Source organism: Poecile atricapillus, chromosome 5 (genome assembly GCF_030490865.1).
Source record: "Poecile atricapillus isolate bPoeAtr1 chromosome 5, bPoeAtr1.hap1, whole genome shotgun sequence".
In the NCBI taxonomy this organism is placed as follows: domain Eukaryota; kingdom Metazoa; phylum Chordata; class Aves; order Passeriformes; family Paridae; genus Poecile; species Poecile atricapillus.
This window is the reverse complement of record NC_081253.1, coordinates 26,129,378-26,143,775: the sequence shown is the minus strand read 5'-3', so window position 1 is coordinate 26,143,775 and position 14,398 is coordinate 26,129,378. Positions and strand designations below refer to the sequence as shown.

Sequence of the window (14,398 nt, the reverse complement as noted above, 5' to 3'; positions counted from 1 at the left end):
ACTTCAAATCCCCCGGAGCAAAAGCTAGAGGCTGGCACCACAGGGAGGCTGCGGGGACAGCTGGCAATGTCCCAGGGGGCGTGGGACCGTTCTTCCCGTAGCTTTCCGAGCGGCAGTGGCTGTGAGCAGCCAGGAGCCCCTCCGGGCCCCGGCCTCCCGCAGGAGGCAACGCGGCGCTTCTCCCCTCGGGCCGCCCCGGGGCTCTCCCCGGGCACGGCCCCCTCCCGCCTTTGCCCCTGCTCCTGCCGCGGCCGCGGGGCAGGAGCGCTCCGGGGACCTTCCAGCCCAGCCCAGCCCAGCGCTGCGTACCGGGGACGACCGCTCTGGCTGGGCCGCTGAGCGCCGCCGTTCCCCGCGGAGAGGCCGCGCCCGGCCCTGGCTGAGGCGGCGGGGGCCGGCCCGGGCGCTGCGCGGCGGCCCCGGGGCTGCGGCGCGGGCGGAGCGGGCGGGCCGGGCCCGAGCGGGGGCCGGGCCTGTCCCGCGGCGGCCCCGGGCCTCGCCCTGCCCGCGGCGCGGGGCAGCTCGGGCACGGCCTTGCCGGCGGCGGGGCCGCGGTGAGCTGGGGCCCGGGGCGCGGCGGCCGGCGGAGGGATGGCCCTGGTGCCCTACGAGGAGGGAGGCGGCTGGGCAGCGCGGCAGCTGCACAGCCCTTCGGCCACCTTCCACTTCGCCAGCCGCACCATCCACCTCCAGCAGGACTGGCGGCGGCTGGGGGTGGCGGCCGTGGTCTGGGACGCGGTAGGTGCTCATGGCAAGCGCAGCTTTTCTGCACTCGCCGAGCTTTCAGATTCACCATAGAAAACTATTTACCGTAGAATTGTAAAGGGAAGGCTTTAAATTTTCTTAATTAATTAATTAATTTTAATGTTAGGAAAGAAAACGTTAAGCTGTACTTTACTTTTCCCTCTTCCCCCATAAGAGATCCTGCAGGAATGCAAGGGAGACGTGTGACCTAAGCGCCGCACAACCAGTGCCTAGTGAAGGAAATATTCTGGGTAACTCTCACCTCTTTCTTTGCGGTGGCTGCTGATGTTAGCTTGGCACCCTTCAGAGCACAGCATGGATCCCACTGCTTTTAGCCTCAAGCAGGATTGCTGATCCACTTTATCTTGGGGATAAGAAGCATCCAAAAGAGAGGAATTTGTGGTCGGCCCAAGGCCGCAGGGCAGTCGCTCACAGCATCACTATAGGAATCCAAGGGCTTCCCATTGGGTTGGATCTCAGTCCACACATACTGAACTTGTACCTCTAGTTTAAAAGAAGGAGGGAATCTTTTTTTGCAAACTTCTCAAATTAATTGGTGTACAGGGTTGCTGATCTTTCGGGACATCAACTTTGACAGAACTTGCTGGGGGAGAGTTTCTTTTCAAGATTTATATTACATATAACATGCTAGATTCAACCAGTGAGAAGTGTCATTAGTTTACTTTCTCTGTCTTTCCTGAGGGCATGCCAGTGTTGTGCAGAAATCTTTTGAAATACTGTACAAGATACTGAGAAACCTTATTCTGGACTTTTGCAATACTTTGTTCATTTGCTTGGCAATCCCTCAGTTTCTCCTTTCCAAATAGAGCTTTTTCTACCTTCTGTTATGTTTGGGGATTCATGGAGCAGTTACCACATCCAAGTTCTCTGTGGTTCTTTTTTCCTTTTCCCAGTAGGAGTCTTCCATAAAACTCGATAAAAACCTTCCATTAAGAATAAAAAGACTACATGTGCACACAGGAGGTGGAGAAGGGCTGAACAAAGTCTTGCTGCAGACCTGAAGCACCTGACCCTTCCCATAACCTTCTCTCTCAGGTTAAACCAGAAACCCTGTGTTCAGTATGACTGATACCCTGTGCTTAATTGCCCTTGTCTCTTGGCTTAGGCTGTTGTCCTGTGTGCTTATCTGGAGATGGAAGGCATTGATCTGAAGGACCGGTCTGTGATCGAGCTGGGAGCTGGAACTGGATTGCTGGGAATAGTGGTCACATTACTAGGTAAGGGCTCTTTTGTTGTCTCGTTTAAATCGCAACTGTAGTAAAACTACCTCTTTTACTTGGACATGCCTGGTACAGAAGTGAGCACCTAAGCTGCATACATGAACTATGATGGTTCTTCTCTGAGTCATCTTCCTTCCTTGTTAGACTTGAGAGCCTGCTGCGATATTTGTTGTAGTGATGGTGCCACTGCAGTTTATGGCAGGACCCTGTTGAGGCTGACGCCTGTTGCCATGGCAGGCAGCTCGGCAGCATTCAGCTCTGCAGCTATTCCCCCCCAGGGAACAAGAGCTGTGCTTCCCTTCTTCCACTTGTCCTCCCATGCAGATAAAGCTACAGACAGAAACCACTCTCCAGGCTTGCATAAGCCTTTCATTAGTCTGTCTTGCAGACAGGGCATGGAGAAATGAAGTGATTTGCTGCTGATCTGTCTGTAGCTGAAGCAGGAACTGGGTACTGTGTTAAATTTGTGCTGTCTTTCCCAGATTAACTTGGTAATTCAAAGCTCTCGTGGCTGTGAAAGGTGCCTATTGAAATCATAGAAACAGTTTGACAAAATACAGTCATGCCATGCAAAATCACACAGGCATAACTTTTGTCTGACCAGTGGAAGAGGTTCTCTAGATGCTTCTCCTACAGAAAAATATGGAATTGGAGTAGGTTAATTGTAACACCCCCTGTAATTTATTCTTTTGTCACATATGGAAGGGCCAAAAGTAACTCCTTGACTTTTATGCGTTAAGAAAAAACATCAGAAAACATGTGTTTTTCCCTACCCAACTTAATCTTCACGTAGAGTACACTTCATATTCTTAAGTGACTGCTGAAGGCTGGGATGTCTGTAGACAGGGGGTTTTGCTTGTTTTGTTTTGTTTGTTTGTTTTTAATCAGGCAGCTCAGGGGAGCTGTTAATGTTTAACAGGAATTAAGGAGCCTGCTGGAGTTAGAGCACCTGTATTCCATTTGCTGTCTTGAGGGACATGGACTGTGAGTGTGAGCCATGTCCTCCTATCCCCTTAGGTGCCCGTGTTACCATCACAGACAGGGCGGCAGCACTGGAGTTCCTGGAGTCAAATGTGCAGGCGAACTTACCCCCTGAACTACGTCCCAGAGCGGTGGTGAAGGAGCTGACGTGGGGAAAAGACCTGGATAATTTCCCTCCAGGAGCATTTGACTTTGTCCTGGGTGCAGACATCGTTTATCTGGAAGAAACATTTGCAGAACTGCTTCAGACACTGGAGCACCTGTGCTCAGAGCGAACAGTGATTCTTCTTTCCTGTCGTATCCGCTATGAGCGGGATCTCAAGTTCTTGAAGATGCTGAGAGAGCGTTTCTCTGTATCCGAGGTCCATTATGATTCCAGTAAGGATGTTCATATCTACAAAGCACAGAGGGGTAGTCGCAAGGATGACTTTTGACTCTCTGCTTTGTTAATAAGCCACTGACGCTGTTCAATTCTCCCCTTTGTTTCTACTCAATACACTTGTTCCTAAGCATGAAGTTGCAGTTGTGTTACTTCACTGGCTTCTTGTTCTGATGGTCTTGTCTGATCACTGGGTCTGATACAGCAAGGATTGTACTTCTGTTCTGCATACCCTCTGCTGCCTTTCTGAATAGAGCCATATAGGGTGTTCCACTGTCTTTTTATCAAATGTAATTTTTGAAACTGATTCAAGTTGCAGATATCTCCAGCATCAAAATTGTTATATCAAATGTTATATCCAGCATCTGAAATCAAAGCATATTTAACTTCTGGAGGAAACTTATAGAGATTACAGTGTGGTTTTTTTCCCTTTATCACTTCCGTAACTCTAGGAAAGTAAGAATGGATGAAATAAAAGCTAATGCTCCAGCTCTAAATTCTTTAATTCTTCAGGACTTCTGCATCTTAGAAGTTGTGGTAAAAGAAACCACTTAAAAGGCAAAAAGAACCAAAGGCAGATGCTATGAAGTTGTTCTATTGTTGTCACTGCTGCGTTGAAGAGGCACAGTGAAACAAAGAACAAAATCTGTAGGGGATCTGGGAACAGGGATTGCCAAGTAAGCCAACTTAGAAATCAGTGGTATTTTTACCTGACTTGCAAGCGAGTGGGCTACGCCTGCAGTACGGAAGCAGTTGTGGTTTCTGAGTTGTCCGTAACAAGTCTGCCTCACACAGATCAAGGCTCCCTGGAGGAGATACACATGCACATGTGCTGCCAAAAGAGTGCAACAAGGAGACTCAAGCTGTTCTTAAAATATCAAATCAGCCCTTGACTCTCAAAGTACCACTAGATAATGTTCTACTTTGTGCCTTTGTTTGTGCTCCCGCTGTCTCTGAGAGCTGTTATTTAGGAGAGTGCCCAGTAAAGTCTTTGTAGCAGGGGAAGTACTTACTCTTGCATTACTTGGGACCTTGGGGCAGTGTCTGGGTTTCAGTGTGTTTTCAGTGCACAGTGGTAGTTAAGACACAGTTTTAAGTAACAGGTTTCATACCTTGAGCTTGTAAAACACATTATGTGTTTATCCCACAAGATCTGGGAGTCCAGCTCACACCAGCAGCAGACTTCCTTCTCCTTCTAGTGGTGGAAGAATGAAACTGATGAAAACAATGGGCTAACAGAAGACAGCTACACCTCTGAATGCAGGAATTTTTTTACAATTTGTGTGGATGTGGAACTTCTTTTGCGATAAACTTAAAAAGCCTCAGCTCAGTCTCCGACTTTGGGCATGTGCATGTATTTGGCACTAGCAACAGCAAACACCTTTGCACAACAAAGCAGCAGCAGCTTTGGGCTATGGACATTTTGGAACTTTTTGTCACTTTTGCTCCCATCCGACTTCCTGGTCGGTAGTCCAGAACTGCTGTGCTGACTGTAATGTGGAAACGACACATTTATCATTAAGGTTTGTGCTTCATCCCTGGCACATTTCTTGCATGTTTTCAGCGAAGTTCCTTGCTTGGCTGCGGACCCCGCCTGGGTGTTGCTGCTCTGAAACACTTGCTGTAACAGTATCCTCAGAAGCCACATGGTGTCACTAAAACAGTACTTAGGCGTCTGGCTGGGAATTCGCAGCCTGAAACTGGAGTTGGAGTCAGTTTGAGGGAAGGAAGACAACACCTTTAGTTGAAAACAGATCATGAGATGAGCTCTCATGTGTCAGGCATAGCTTCTTGTGTCTTATCAGCTGGGTGAGCAGTGTTTGAAAAGAATTATGAGCTCTCCCCCATCTCTCTGGCTCTAGTTTTCTAAGTGTGGCTGTAAGTTCTCACCTCTTCTCTTCCTTTTCCTCCCCACTGGTGTTTCCTGGTCTCCAAGCTCTTCTGGGCTCATGTGTAGCTCAGGCTCCCCTTGGGCTGAGCTGGCAGAAAGCAGTGTGCTGGTACCTGGGCTTGTGAGTGCCCAAGGGAACTTTTTTGTGGGAAAAGCCTGGTGGTGCTCAGGCCTCACAAGAGGCTGGAGCTGGCAGCACTGACAGCCGTAGCAGCTTGCACTGTTGCCATAGCAGGAACATGCTAAAAAGCCTGCTTAAATAGCACAGAATAAAGCACGAAGTAAAGGCTGTTGCAGCAACCTGCACACATCTAAGAAGGGGGTTTTGCCCCAGGCCTTGCTTTGACGGAACAACTTTATACTTTTAAAACAAATCAGTTTAATCCCATCTCTTTCTAATTAAGTTTTCAGCGTGTCAGATTTCCCATTGCTGCTGTTACAGCCCACAGTCATCCTGCCAGAGCAGGCATGTGCCAGTAGAGACCAGGCTTGGCTTTTTTGGCTGTGCTGCTGTTACACAGCAGCTGTAGGCACACCCAAGGGAGTATGTTTGAAGGCTGAAGTGATGCAACTGCCCAGAAATAATTGTGGAGAAAAGCATGAGATGACACTGGCAGCTCAGGTGAGTGCCTTGCCCCTGACCACCAGCTCTTGGTGGCACCTCCCCAGCTCAGCAAGTGACACCCCCCAAGAGGATACTTGCTCCTTTGACTGCTACTGGGGGGCAGGTGATGTTAGATTTAGAACAGATCCAGAAATACTGCAGTTAGACCACAACCATGTGCATGCCAGTTGTGGTTGCATTTAAAGCTTCAATGTTTAGGGGCAGGCAGTGAGAATGTAACTCAGCTGAAACCCAGTCCATCCCCCCTAGGCAGTGCTGACACCCATGTGCACCAGGCAGCGAGCGCTGCCTTCTGTTGTCCAGGTTGGGCTTCACAAGTTTTCTGTATTCCCATCACACTTACCTTCAGGGAGAGGTCAGGAGTGAGTCAGGCTGTGAGCAGGTGTGCAGGACAAGTAGCAGAGGTGTAACTGCTGGTGAGTGAGCACAGGGAGCAGCCCCCTGCAGTGACACCTGCAAACTCAGGTGTCCCAACCCAGGGTCCCACGTGAGCTCCTGCTCTAGTATGAGATGCTGCATGACAACAGCTGTTGCCAGCAGCTGTTTGGCCATCATACTGACACCCTGGCCAAGCACTTTCTGTCACCCTGTTCATCCCAGCACTCATCCCACAGAGAATCCCACTCTCCTTCGGCTGGTTCCATTGCACTGATCCTGTTTTCTGACATCATCTGAGCTCACCTGTAGAAGGACGTGTTTGGCATGTGTCCCTGAGTAGCAGGGCAATGCACAAATAAGTTTCTTGAGAAACCCACTTGCTCTAGGGAGTGGGTCCCAGCCACAGGAAAGTGACCAGGTAAGACAAAATGAGGCGGTGATACTGAGGAATCATCCCTGAAACATGCGAAGGAGAACAAGCTTTTCTGAAATATCATTGCAACCAAGGTAATGTTTGATTGATATTAAGACAAACAGCAGACTACACAGGGATCTGTGTTACCCAGTTCTTTTCAGTGCAAAGTTTAAGCCAAACTGCATTTTTATCTCAGGGACTAACCCCTGTTTGGGCTTCTCTCTCATTACTGTAGATTTTTCTGAGCAAGACCGTGAATGACATTATAAAAACTAGAAAATCCCAGTTGTAATGAGCTGACCTTACTGCTTCCCCTTGATTTCACTGGAGGTGTGTTTACCCCAGTGCTGAATTTGTTCCCCTGGCTTCCATCCCAGTGTTTGGATCCAGCCTTGCAGATTACATAATAGGGTTGTGATCCTTGCAGTGTTTGCTGCCTTCTGTTTCTGTTCTGTTCTAAAGACCAGTAGTACATGGTTTATAGGAATGCTTGAAAGTGAGACATGCAGCATATTTAAACTGTGAAAGGCATAAGTATTTCAAACATTATTAAACAACAGAACTGCCACCAGAATGGATATTGGAAAGCAGGTTTAAAAATATCAGGAGGAAGAGAAACTTTGTTTTTCAGGACTTAACCTCTGACTAATTCAATGATGATAAAAAAGCCTTCTCTTTGGGGAGAATACTTTATGAATACTTAGGACAGGGCACAGATTGAGAGGATACCACAGACTGCTCAATATATGCCTTTTCCCATATTCCTCTAGCTACCATTTGCCACTAAATTAAATCAGTGTAAATGGAACACCCTGCTCAAAAAAGAGACTTTGTAGAGTTTTTTAAAGCATGTTTATGTGACTGCACATAAATGTTTGTGTAAAAAGGGAGTTATGACAGTTTATACCACAAAGGTTACAGTAAGAAAAAGCACTTCTTTATGACAATAATTCACAAATTCACAAGAATCACTTTAATATACAAAGCAATTACTACCATTCTGAAACACAAAGCAGCTAATATGTACATAGTGTTAATAAAATGCATTATAACCCAGTACATTTTTTTTAAACACAGATAAAGCACAAAAAAAAAAAAAGAAAAAAAAAAAAGAAAGAAAATAACAACACAACAGGGATGTTTCTCGATTTCTGGGGAGATGTAAAAAAGCATTTATTTTCCCCCAGTGCTGGATCTTCATTTAGTCTTTTAACTTCCACAAGTATGTGGGAGTCAAGCTCAAATACCCTGTTCTGTGCTGACATAGTTTGGGTAAAGAATCAGAAATGCAGATGAGGTGAACATACTCTTTCCAGCTTACACTACAAAGGGAGAATAATAACCTTCGCTCTGGAAGCTTCCCTGAAAAACATTGTTTGAAAACAATTTCAAATGATAAATCCAAAGTAGAAACAACTAATTTCTGAAGTGAACAACCAATTTGTGGACAAAAGTCTGTGGAGGGGTTGGCTGCCAACTAGCACCTCTTCTTGCCGTGTTCAAATACCAAGAAGTCCATTTTAAGCAGCACAGTTTCAAATCTCATATAAGCTTGAAGTTGTAGAACCTTTTAAAATTAGCATTTTAATATAAATAAATGTAATTAAACACACACAAAATGGAGTGGCACCTGGATAAAACACAACTTGTGGAGAGCATCCTTGATTATTAAGAGTGGCCATTTCCAGATCAGTGACTAGTTCAAGGCCTGTCCCCATGCTCTCACTCAGCTATCCCCTAATTTAGAGAAACACACAGCTGAGGCCGAGTGAACTGCTCGAGTCCTGAGTGCAGTGACTGCCCAGCTTATGGACTGTGCCAGCCATGGCTCACTCCAGTCTGTCCCTGGCCCTTTCCCTGCCAGCACACAGCTCCCGAGGACAGCTGACTGCTCCCACCTCTCCTGCTGAAAGCGAGCCTTGAATTCACCACAGAGCAAGTCACAAACTTGCACCTGCAGTGCCAGAAAGCAAACAGGTCACTCTCTTCAATTTGTGCTATGCCAATCAGCCCAAGCACATCTCTTTGCAGGCCACAGATCAAATATATTTTAAAACATATTCCAAGGCAAAACACTTGAAATGCAAACCCTCTTTACACCACCTGGATCTGGTCCCTTTTCCCCAAAGATTCACACACTGAAGTCTATCTATCCACAGACCTGAACCAGTCACAAGCACACAGTAGGCGGATTTCAGCAACCTCTCTTCACCAGTTTGGCTCCTTCCAGACCAAATGAACTTCAGGATACATTCAGGCTTTTGTAAAATCAGTGCCTTTTACAGCTAGCAAATCACACAGCTCACAAAAACAAGTTCCTAGGCAGATGACAGGGAACCATCAATGTACTGTATGCTTTTTAAAACCTGCTCACACTGACAGTCTTCAGGGTTAAGTTATCATCATTCCTGCAAAAGAAAGGTGGTTGTGCTTTTCTTTTCAAGCAGGGTGACACACTGTTAATGTACCTTTACCTCCTGGTGTCAAATTATTGGAAAGCCTTTCGATTTACTTTCTTAGAATGCAGCTTGTAAAATCCGCAGACAAATCCCAAATTAAGAAAAGGGAAATAAAGTGGCTGAAAAATAGTTTAGCTTTCCTTCCAAATTAACCTCCCTTTCCCACATAGGATCACTGAACTAGTTCTACTCTAAAAATAATTTCACATCCATCCTCTACGTACTGCTCCGAGACACCACACGCTTGATTCTCACCCCTTCAGCTCTCCTGCCCTTCTGAAGCAAAGCCTGCTGGGCACCAGGTGCTGATCCACAAGTTCAATTACCGAAGGAGTCAACTGCTGGGCAGGAGTGAATTGTGTGCAGGCAGCAGGATCACAACAATTATGCCAGAAATCTTCTCAAGCAAACCAAATTTATCTTAATTTTTTTTTTTTGTTCTCTGTGGTTTGTTTGGGGTTTTTTTTTGGTTTTTTTTCTTTTTTTTTTAAAAAGTGCACATTTTAATTAAACATTTACAAAGAACATAGTGTAACAAAAATAAATACATGACCTTTTGGTTGGATTATTGGCAATGTTACATCACTAAGCAGGCTCCAGGGTGAAAAAATTACAATAAAATCAAAGTCTTAGAAAATCAATTAAATCATCTATCAACTGTCATAGATTTGAAACCACTGATATAGAACTTGCTTTGATGTGTGGACTTGTCTTTAAACCACAAAAAGCACTGCCTGCCATAAATGAAAAGACAAAATAAAAAAGCACGTGCCAGTTTTCACTAACAGATGACTACTTGCTGCTGCAGTTTACTGGAAGCCCAGATTTTAAAAAAGTAACCTGTGGTACAAATTTAGGTCAGAAACTATCAGGGCTGTTTTTCCTTATTAAATTTTTTTTTTTTTCTTTTTCCTGAGCCTCTTAATGATTCCAAACACCCCACCAATTTTCTGACCAATGTACATGTACCAGAGAAGACAGTGATCTACTATGCAAATGCCAACTCCAGGCTAGCCAGAACTACAGGTGTCTGAGCAGTCCTGACAAGCACAACAGGCTAAAATTGTGCTTTCAGATACAAGCAACGGTGCCGGCAACTCCCCAGTGCTGGTGAAATTGCTGCCTAAGGAAGAATGCATCGCCACTACCCCAGGAGGAAAACAGAAGTCTTACCAGTGGTTCCTTTAGAAAATAACACCTTAACAACCTTTCCAAATGTTTTGCCTTTGATATATAGCTGCCAAAGAGAAAAAGCACAAAGGTGAATTACTCTGGGTGGTGGTGGTTGTAAAACAACTGTTTACATAATTTCAAAAATCTTCATCAATAAAAAACAAACTTCACAAAAGCCACGAAAGATGAAATAAAATTCTTGAAAATGGATAACTGAGAGACAGCACAAAACAAATCAATAATAAGCGCTAGAATAACGCAGCCCAGAGCTACTGGGGTGAAGGGAAGCTTTCACACACACACACACACACACATCCACACATACCCAGACACACACAAAAGTAAAAATTCTTTCTCTGACCTCCATATACTATAATACTCAGCATTCCTGACTTAAAAGCTCTCAGAGCTGTAGATTATATACTGTGTGTATATATATATATATGTACATATATTATACATATGTATTTTCCAAGAATATCTAAATTAAAAGAGCACCTTTGACAATATCTTAACTGCCTGATTGGTGCTGTTGTTTTGCAAAATAATGATATTACAAAAATTATATTTCAAACCAATTCTTGTTTATTATGAACATAACGGATCTAGCCCTTTCTAACCCTCTCTTCAGGTAAAACAGTCTATCAGTTCTTGAAAACTCACAACCGTGAGATATAAAACTAATCCTCCCTCCCCCTTGTCAGCATAATTCCATCCTACTTCCAAATGGCCTTAGTTTATAGAAGCTTATTACCCCAACCTCACTACCTGGTAAATAACATAGGAATGGATTCCTGTGTCACATTCTTTCCCTTTTTGGGTCAATATGAATAGTAAAGCATGTATGGGTAGCCTAGCCAGCCCTGTACTTGGTCTAATACATTTTTTATTATTGTAATCTATAATTTTCATTAAATAAATTTGTGTCCCTAAATCCTCAGTGCAGCATAAATAAAAATAAAGATTTTTGCAGACCCCTATGTACTTTGAATTACATTCCTTTTCTTAGTAAAACTTTATTTGCTAATGAAGTCTAGGCTAAAACCACTACAGGCCACTTGCAGACCACACACACAGACGAACAGGTAACACAGTTCTCCTCTCACTGCCACACAAATTTGCACAGACTGTGTACTAGGAGAACCCCACCTGGGCACTGTTTTAGGCTCCCATGCCCATTCAGCCCCCAGGCTTTGTGCCCAGTGATTATCAGCAAGCTCTGGACAGTGTTCATTACCCACTAAACACAGCTCTCAGCGCCCAGCTCGCCTTGCCCAGGTTCACAGCAAAACCTCACATTTTTGCAAACAGATGTTCTACAAAAGAAACAGCCTTAATGTGGGCATATACAGCCTTTTTTGTGTTTCTCAAAGCTGGAGGAACCATTCCATGTAATTGCAAATGAGGCCACCATGAGCTTCATGTTTTACAAGAATGATTCCTGTATTATCAACATTTCTACTTCAGTACTCGTTTTGGAAAATGTAACCGTTTTATGCATTTGTATTCACTGATTTTAAGAATCAGATAGTTTTTATAAAAGCACTGCTGAGAACTTAGGGTCTTCTTTAAATTTGCATTGCTAAACTAATAGATTCATCTCCCATTAAATAAAACCACAAAAATCAACTCTCTATGGCAGATAAAAATAGACCATTTATAAACACCCACAAAACTTGTGAACGTGAATTATTTAATATTTCTGATACTTATGTTCTCTTCTTGAAATACGAGTGTAATTTGAATTTCTTGATAACTTTAGATTTAATGATAATTCTGTAAGTTTAATCCTGCTCCTTTTAAATTAAGTCTCTTGGAAACTGAATGCCCTCTCAAATGAGAAATCTAGAACTTTTAATACTGCTTAGGTGTTTGAGACTCAACTACTCAGAGTCTTCCAAGTATTTTTCTTATAACGTCACACTGACTGTATAACCTTTTAGAAGCTTGTGTATGAAATTTATCTTAAAAAGAGATAGAGTGAATGGGAAAAAATATTAGCTAATACTCTGCTAGGCAAGGCATTAGTATAGACCAGAGCCTTATCCATATGTTTCTAGACATAAAAGTTTGACCAAAAGCCCAAAGTAAACTTTTTCCATCAAATGACCCAAGTTAACACAATGAGAGAGACTGGCTTCAGAGGGCCAGTACACAAACCGTCCATGATTCTTTTGGACAACTTCTTGATGTTCTTTTTTGGTTCCTTTTGAGCATGATTATTTTGAAGTCCAAATGCTTAGTACAGAGGCTTTTTTAAAATATTAACTACCTTTTTTAACACCATAAATATGGGAAAGATCACAGTTCCTCAGTGCACAGAAAAAAAAATTCATCTTGCAAACATCTGAGGCACATGTGTAATCTTGGTTGCAGGAATAGATTACTCAGTAAATTTGACCCTTTCCATGAAAAAATACCCCAAATAAATAAAGAGTTTACCTAACCTGGCCAGGCTCAAATAATTAGTATTGTCCCTTGCAAAGCACAAGTTGGAATATCTGTGTTTGAAGTCCTCTTTAATATTTGAGGTTGTCCTAGTAGTTGTTATACTGCAAAAGAATTTATGTATAGAAGGCAGCCTCAAAGTTCAAAAAAGAATTTAGCAAACCAGGCTGATATTTCTATTGAGAACAATAATTTCCATTGCATAAGTCAGTGGCAGGGAAATAAAAACAACCTCATTGCGTGAGAGGACTTGGGACACAGACCATACTGTCGTCAGGGAGTACTTAAGTGGAGTTGGCCATGCTTCAACTGCTTAGTTGTTCTGCATACAAATAGGTAGTGCTTTCATGTGTTACCCCTGTTTACTATGTGACTGTTTTCAGAACATCACGATTGCATCTTTTTAAAACAATTTTCTTTCCCATCCAAATATCATTTCCCAACCTATATCCTATGAATTTGGTGTCTGTTTTCTGTGCGTTCAGAATGCTGAATGCACTTGCACACATAAACTATGAGAAGCAACAACTGACCAGTGAAGCTCATCTCAATGCATTTGTTTCTGAGGTATGGAGAAGGTTTTACTAGTCCAGGAGGGCTTAATACAGACTGCAAATCAAACCCCCTCCTGGGCTAATCTGAAAAAGGTCTGTTATCTCCACACCAAGAACGGGACAGTGAAGTGCCCTTCGTCTGGCATGCTGCTCAGCTGTGTATTTGTGCAGCTCAGCATGAACGTGTGAAACCAATTTGGCAACCATTGCTTCTTCATTGTACCATGCATGCTCCACCTATGTGGCCCACAGTTCTCTGGACCAAGAGGCTGGGGTGGTTCTGTCTCTAAGGCAATGGAAAGAGCTCAGCACAAATTCTTGACATCTTTACAAAAGGACCCTCCCCACAGTAACTTCCCAAGTGACCACTGTTACTCCTTGAAGAGGATCGGGAGACGAGAAAGAAGCCTGTTCTTCTTCACGCTGAGATTGATGATGAAATTCATCTTGTAAGGGGAGAAGTGGAGGCAAGTACTTGAACATTCACAGTTTGATGCAAAGCACAAATGAAGTATATTCTGTAGTTGCTTCAGGCAGTTTTGCGCATAGAAAAAAAGAAATGTTTAGAAAATAAAAAGTTTACTTTGTCTTTCTGGGTATAGCCAGAACCAGTCTCTATCCCACCTGGACAAGTGAAAATGAGAATCCAAAATTAATCTGATTTGTGGCAGTAAAGGTCCTTAAGTGCTTTCAACTCCTCAATCAATGTCTTGTTTTGGTTTTCAAGCACAGCCACTCGATTTTCTAGACATTTCACATACTCCTTTTTCTTCCTGCGACATTCACGTGCTGCCTCTCTGCAAAGCAAAAAAGGCCATTCAAATCCAGAACAATCATTTGCAGACATGGGCTACCTAACTGCTTTCAGGCAAACCTTCACTAGTACTGCCATTTTCAGAATATGGAGGCATTGTTAAGAAACGCAAGTGAGGAAAAAACACTGAGTTCATAACACCTGCTCCTCACAAATCTCACACACACTCAAGATCCGTGTATCATTTCAACATGTGGATCCCGGTAAGACAGCACCAATAAATTATTATTTCTGTGAGGAAAGGATCCTACTCGGTGATAAAATTTTGCTTGCAGGATTTACATTGGAGCCTTTAG

General features: G+C 43.7%; 2 protein-coding genes across 4 annotated transcripts in view; one reads left to right on the top strand and one right to left on the bottom strand.

Moving 5' to 3' along the window:
• The first annotated feature begins 448 nt into the window (after positions 1-448).
• METTL21A (methyltransferase 21A, HSPA lysine) overlaps positions 449-14,398 on the top strand; it is a 35,403-nt gene continuing 21,453 nt past the window's right edge. The window contains exons 1-3 of one of the 2 annotated variants that reach the window (XM_058839203.1): positions 449-738; positions 1,871-1,982; positions 3,003-7,805. In XM_058839203.1, coding sequence (XP_058695186.1) covers positions 592-738; positions 1,871-1,982; positions 3,003-3,400 — 657 coding nt within the window. In that variant the 5' untranslated portion in view covers positions 449-591 and the 3' untranslated portion in view covers positions 3,401-7,805. Of the gene's footprint in view, positions 739-1,870; positions 1,983-3,002; positions 7,806-14,398 lie in introns of those variants that run through there. The other variant, XM_058839204.1, reaches the window with a different exon arrangement.
• The window catches only part of CREB1 (cAMP responsive element binding protein 1), a 40,170-nt gene continuing 33,376 nt past the window's right edge, over positions 7,605-14,398 (bottom strand). For both annotated transcript variants that reach the window (XM_058839201.1, XM_058839202.1), the window contains one exon: positions 7,605-14,081. In XM_058839201.1, the coding sequence (XP_058695184.1) occupies positions 13,941-14,081 (141 nt within the window). In that variant the 3' untranslated portion in view covers positions 7,605-13,940. The remainder of the gene's footprint in view (positions 14,082-14,398) is intronic.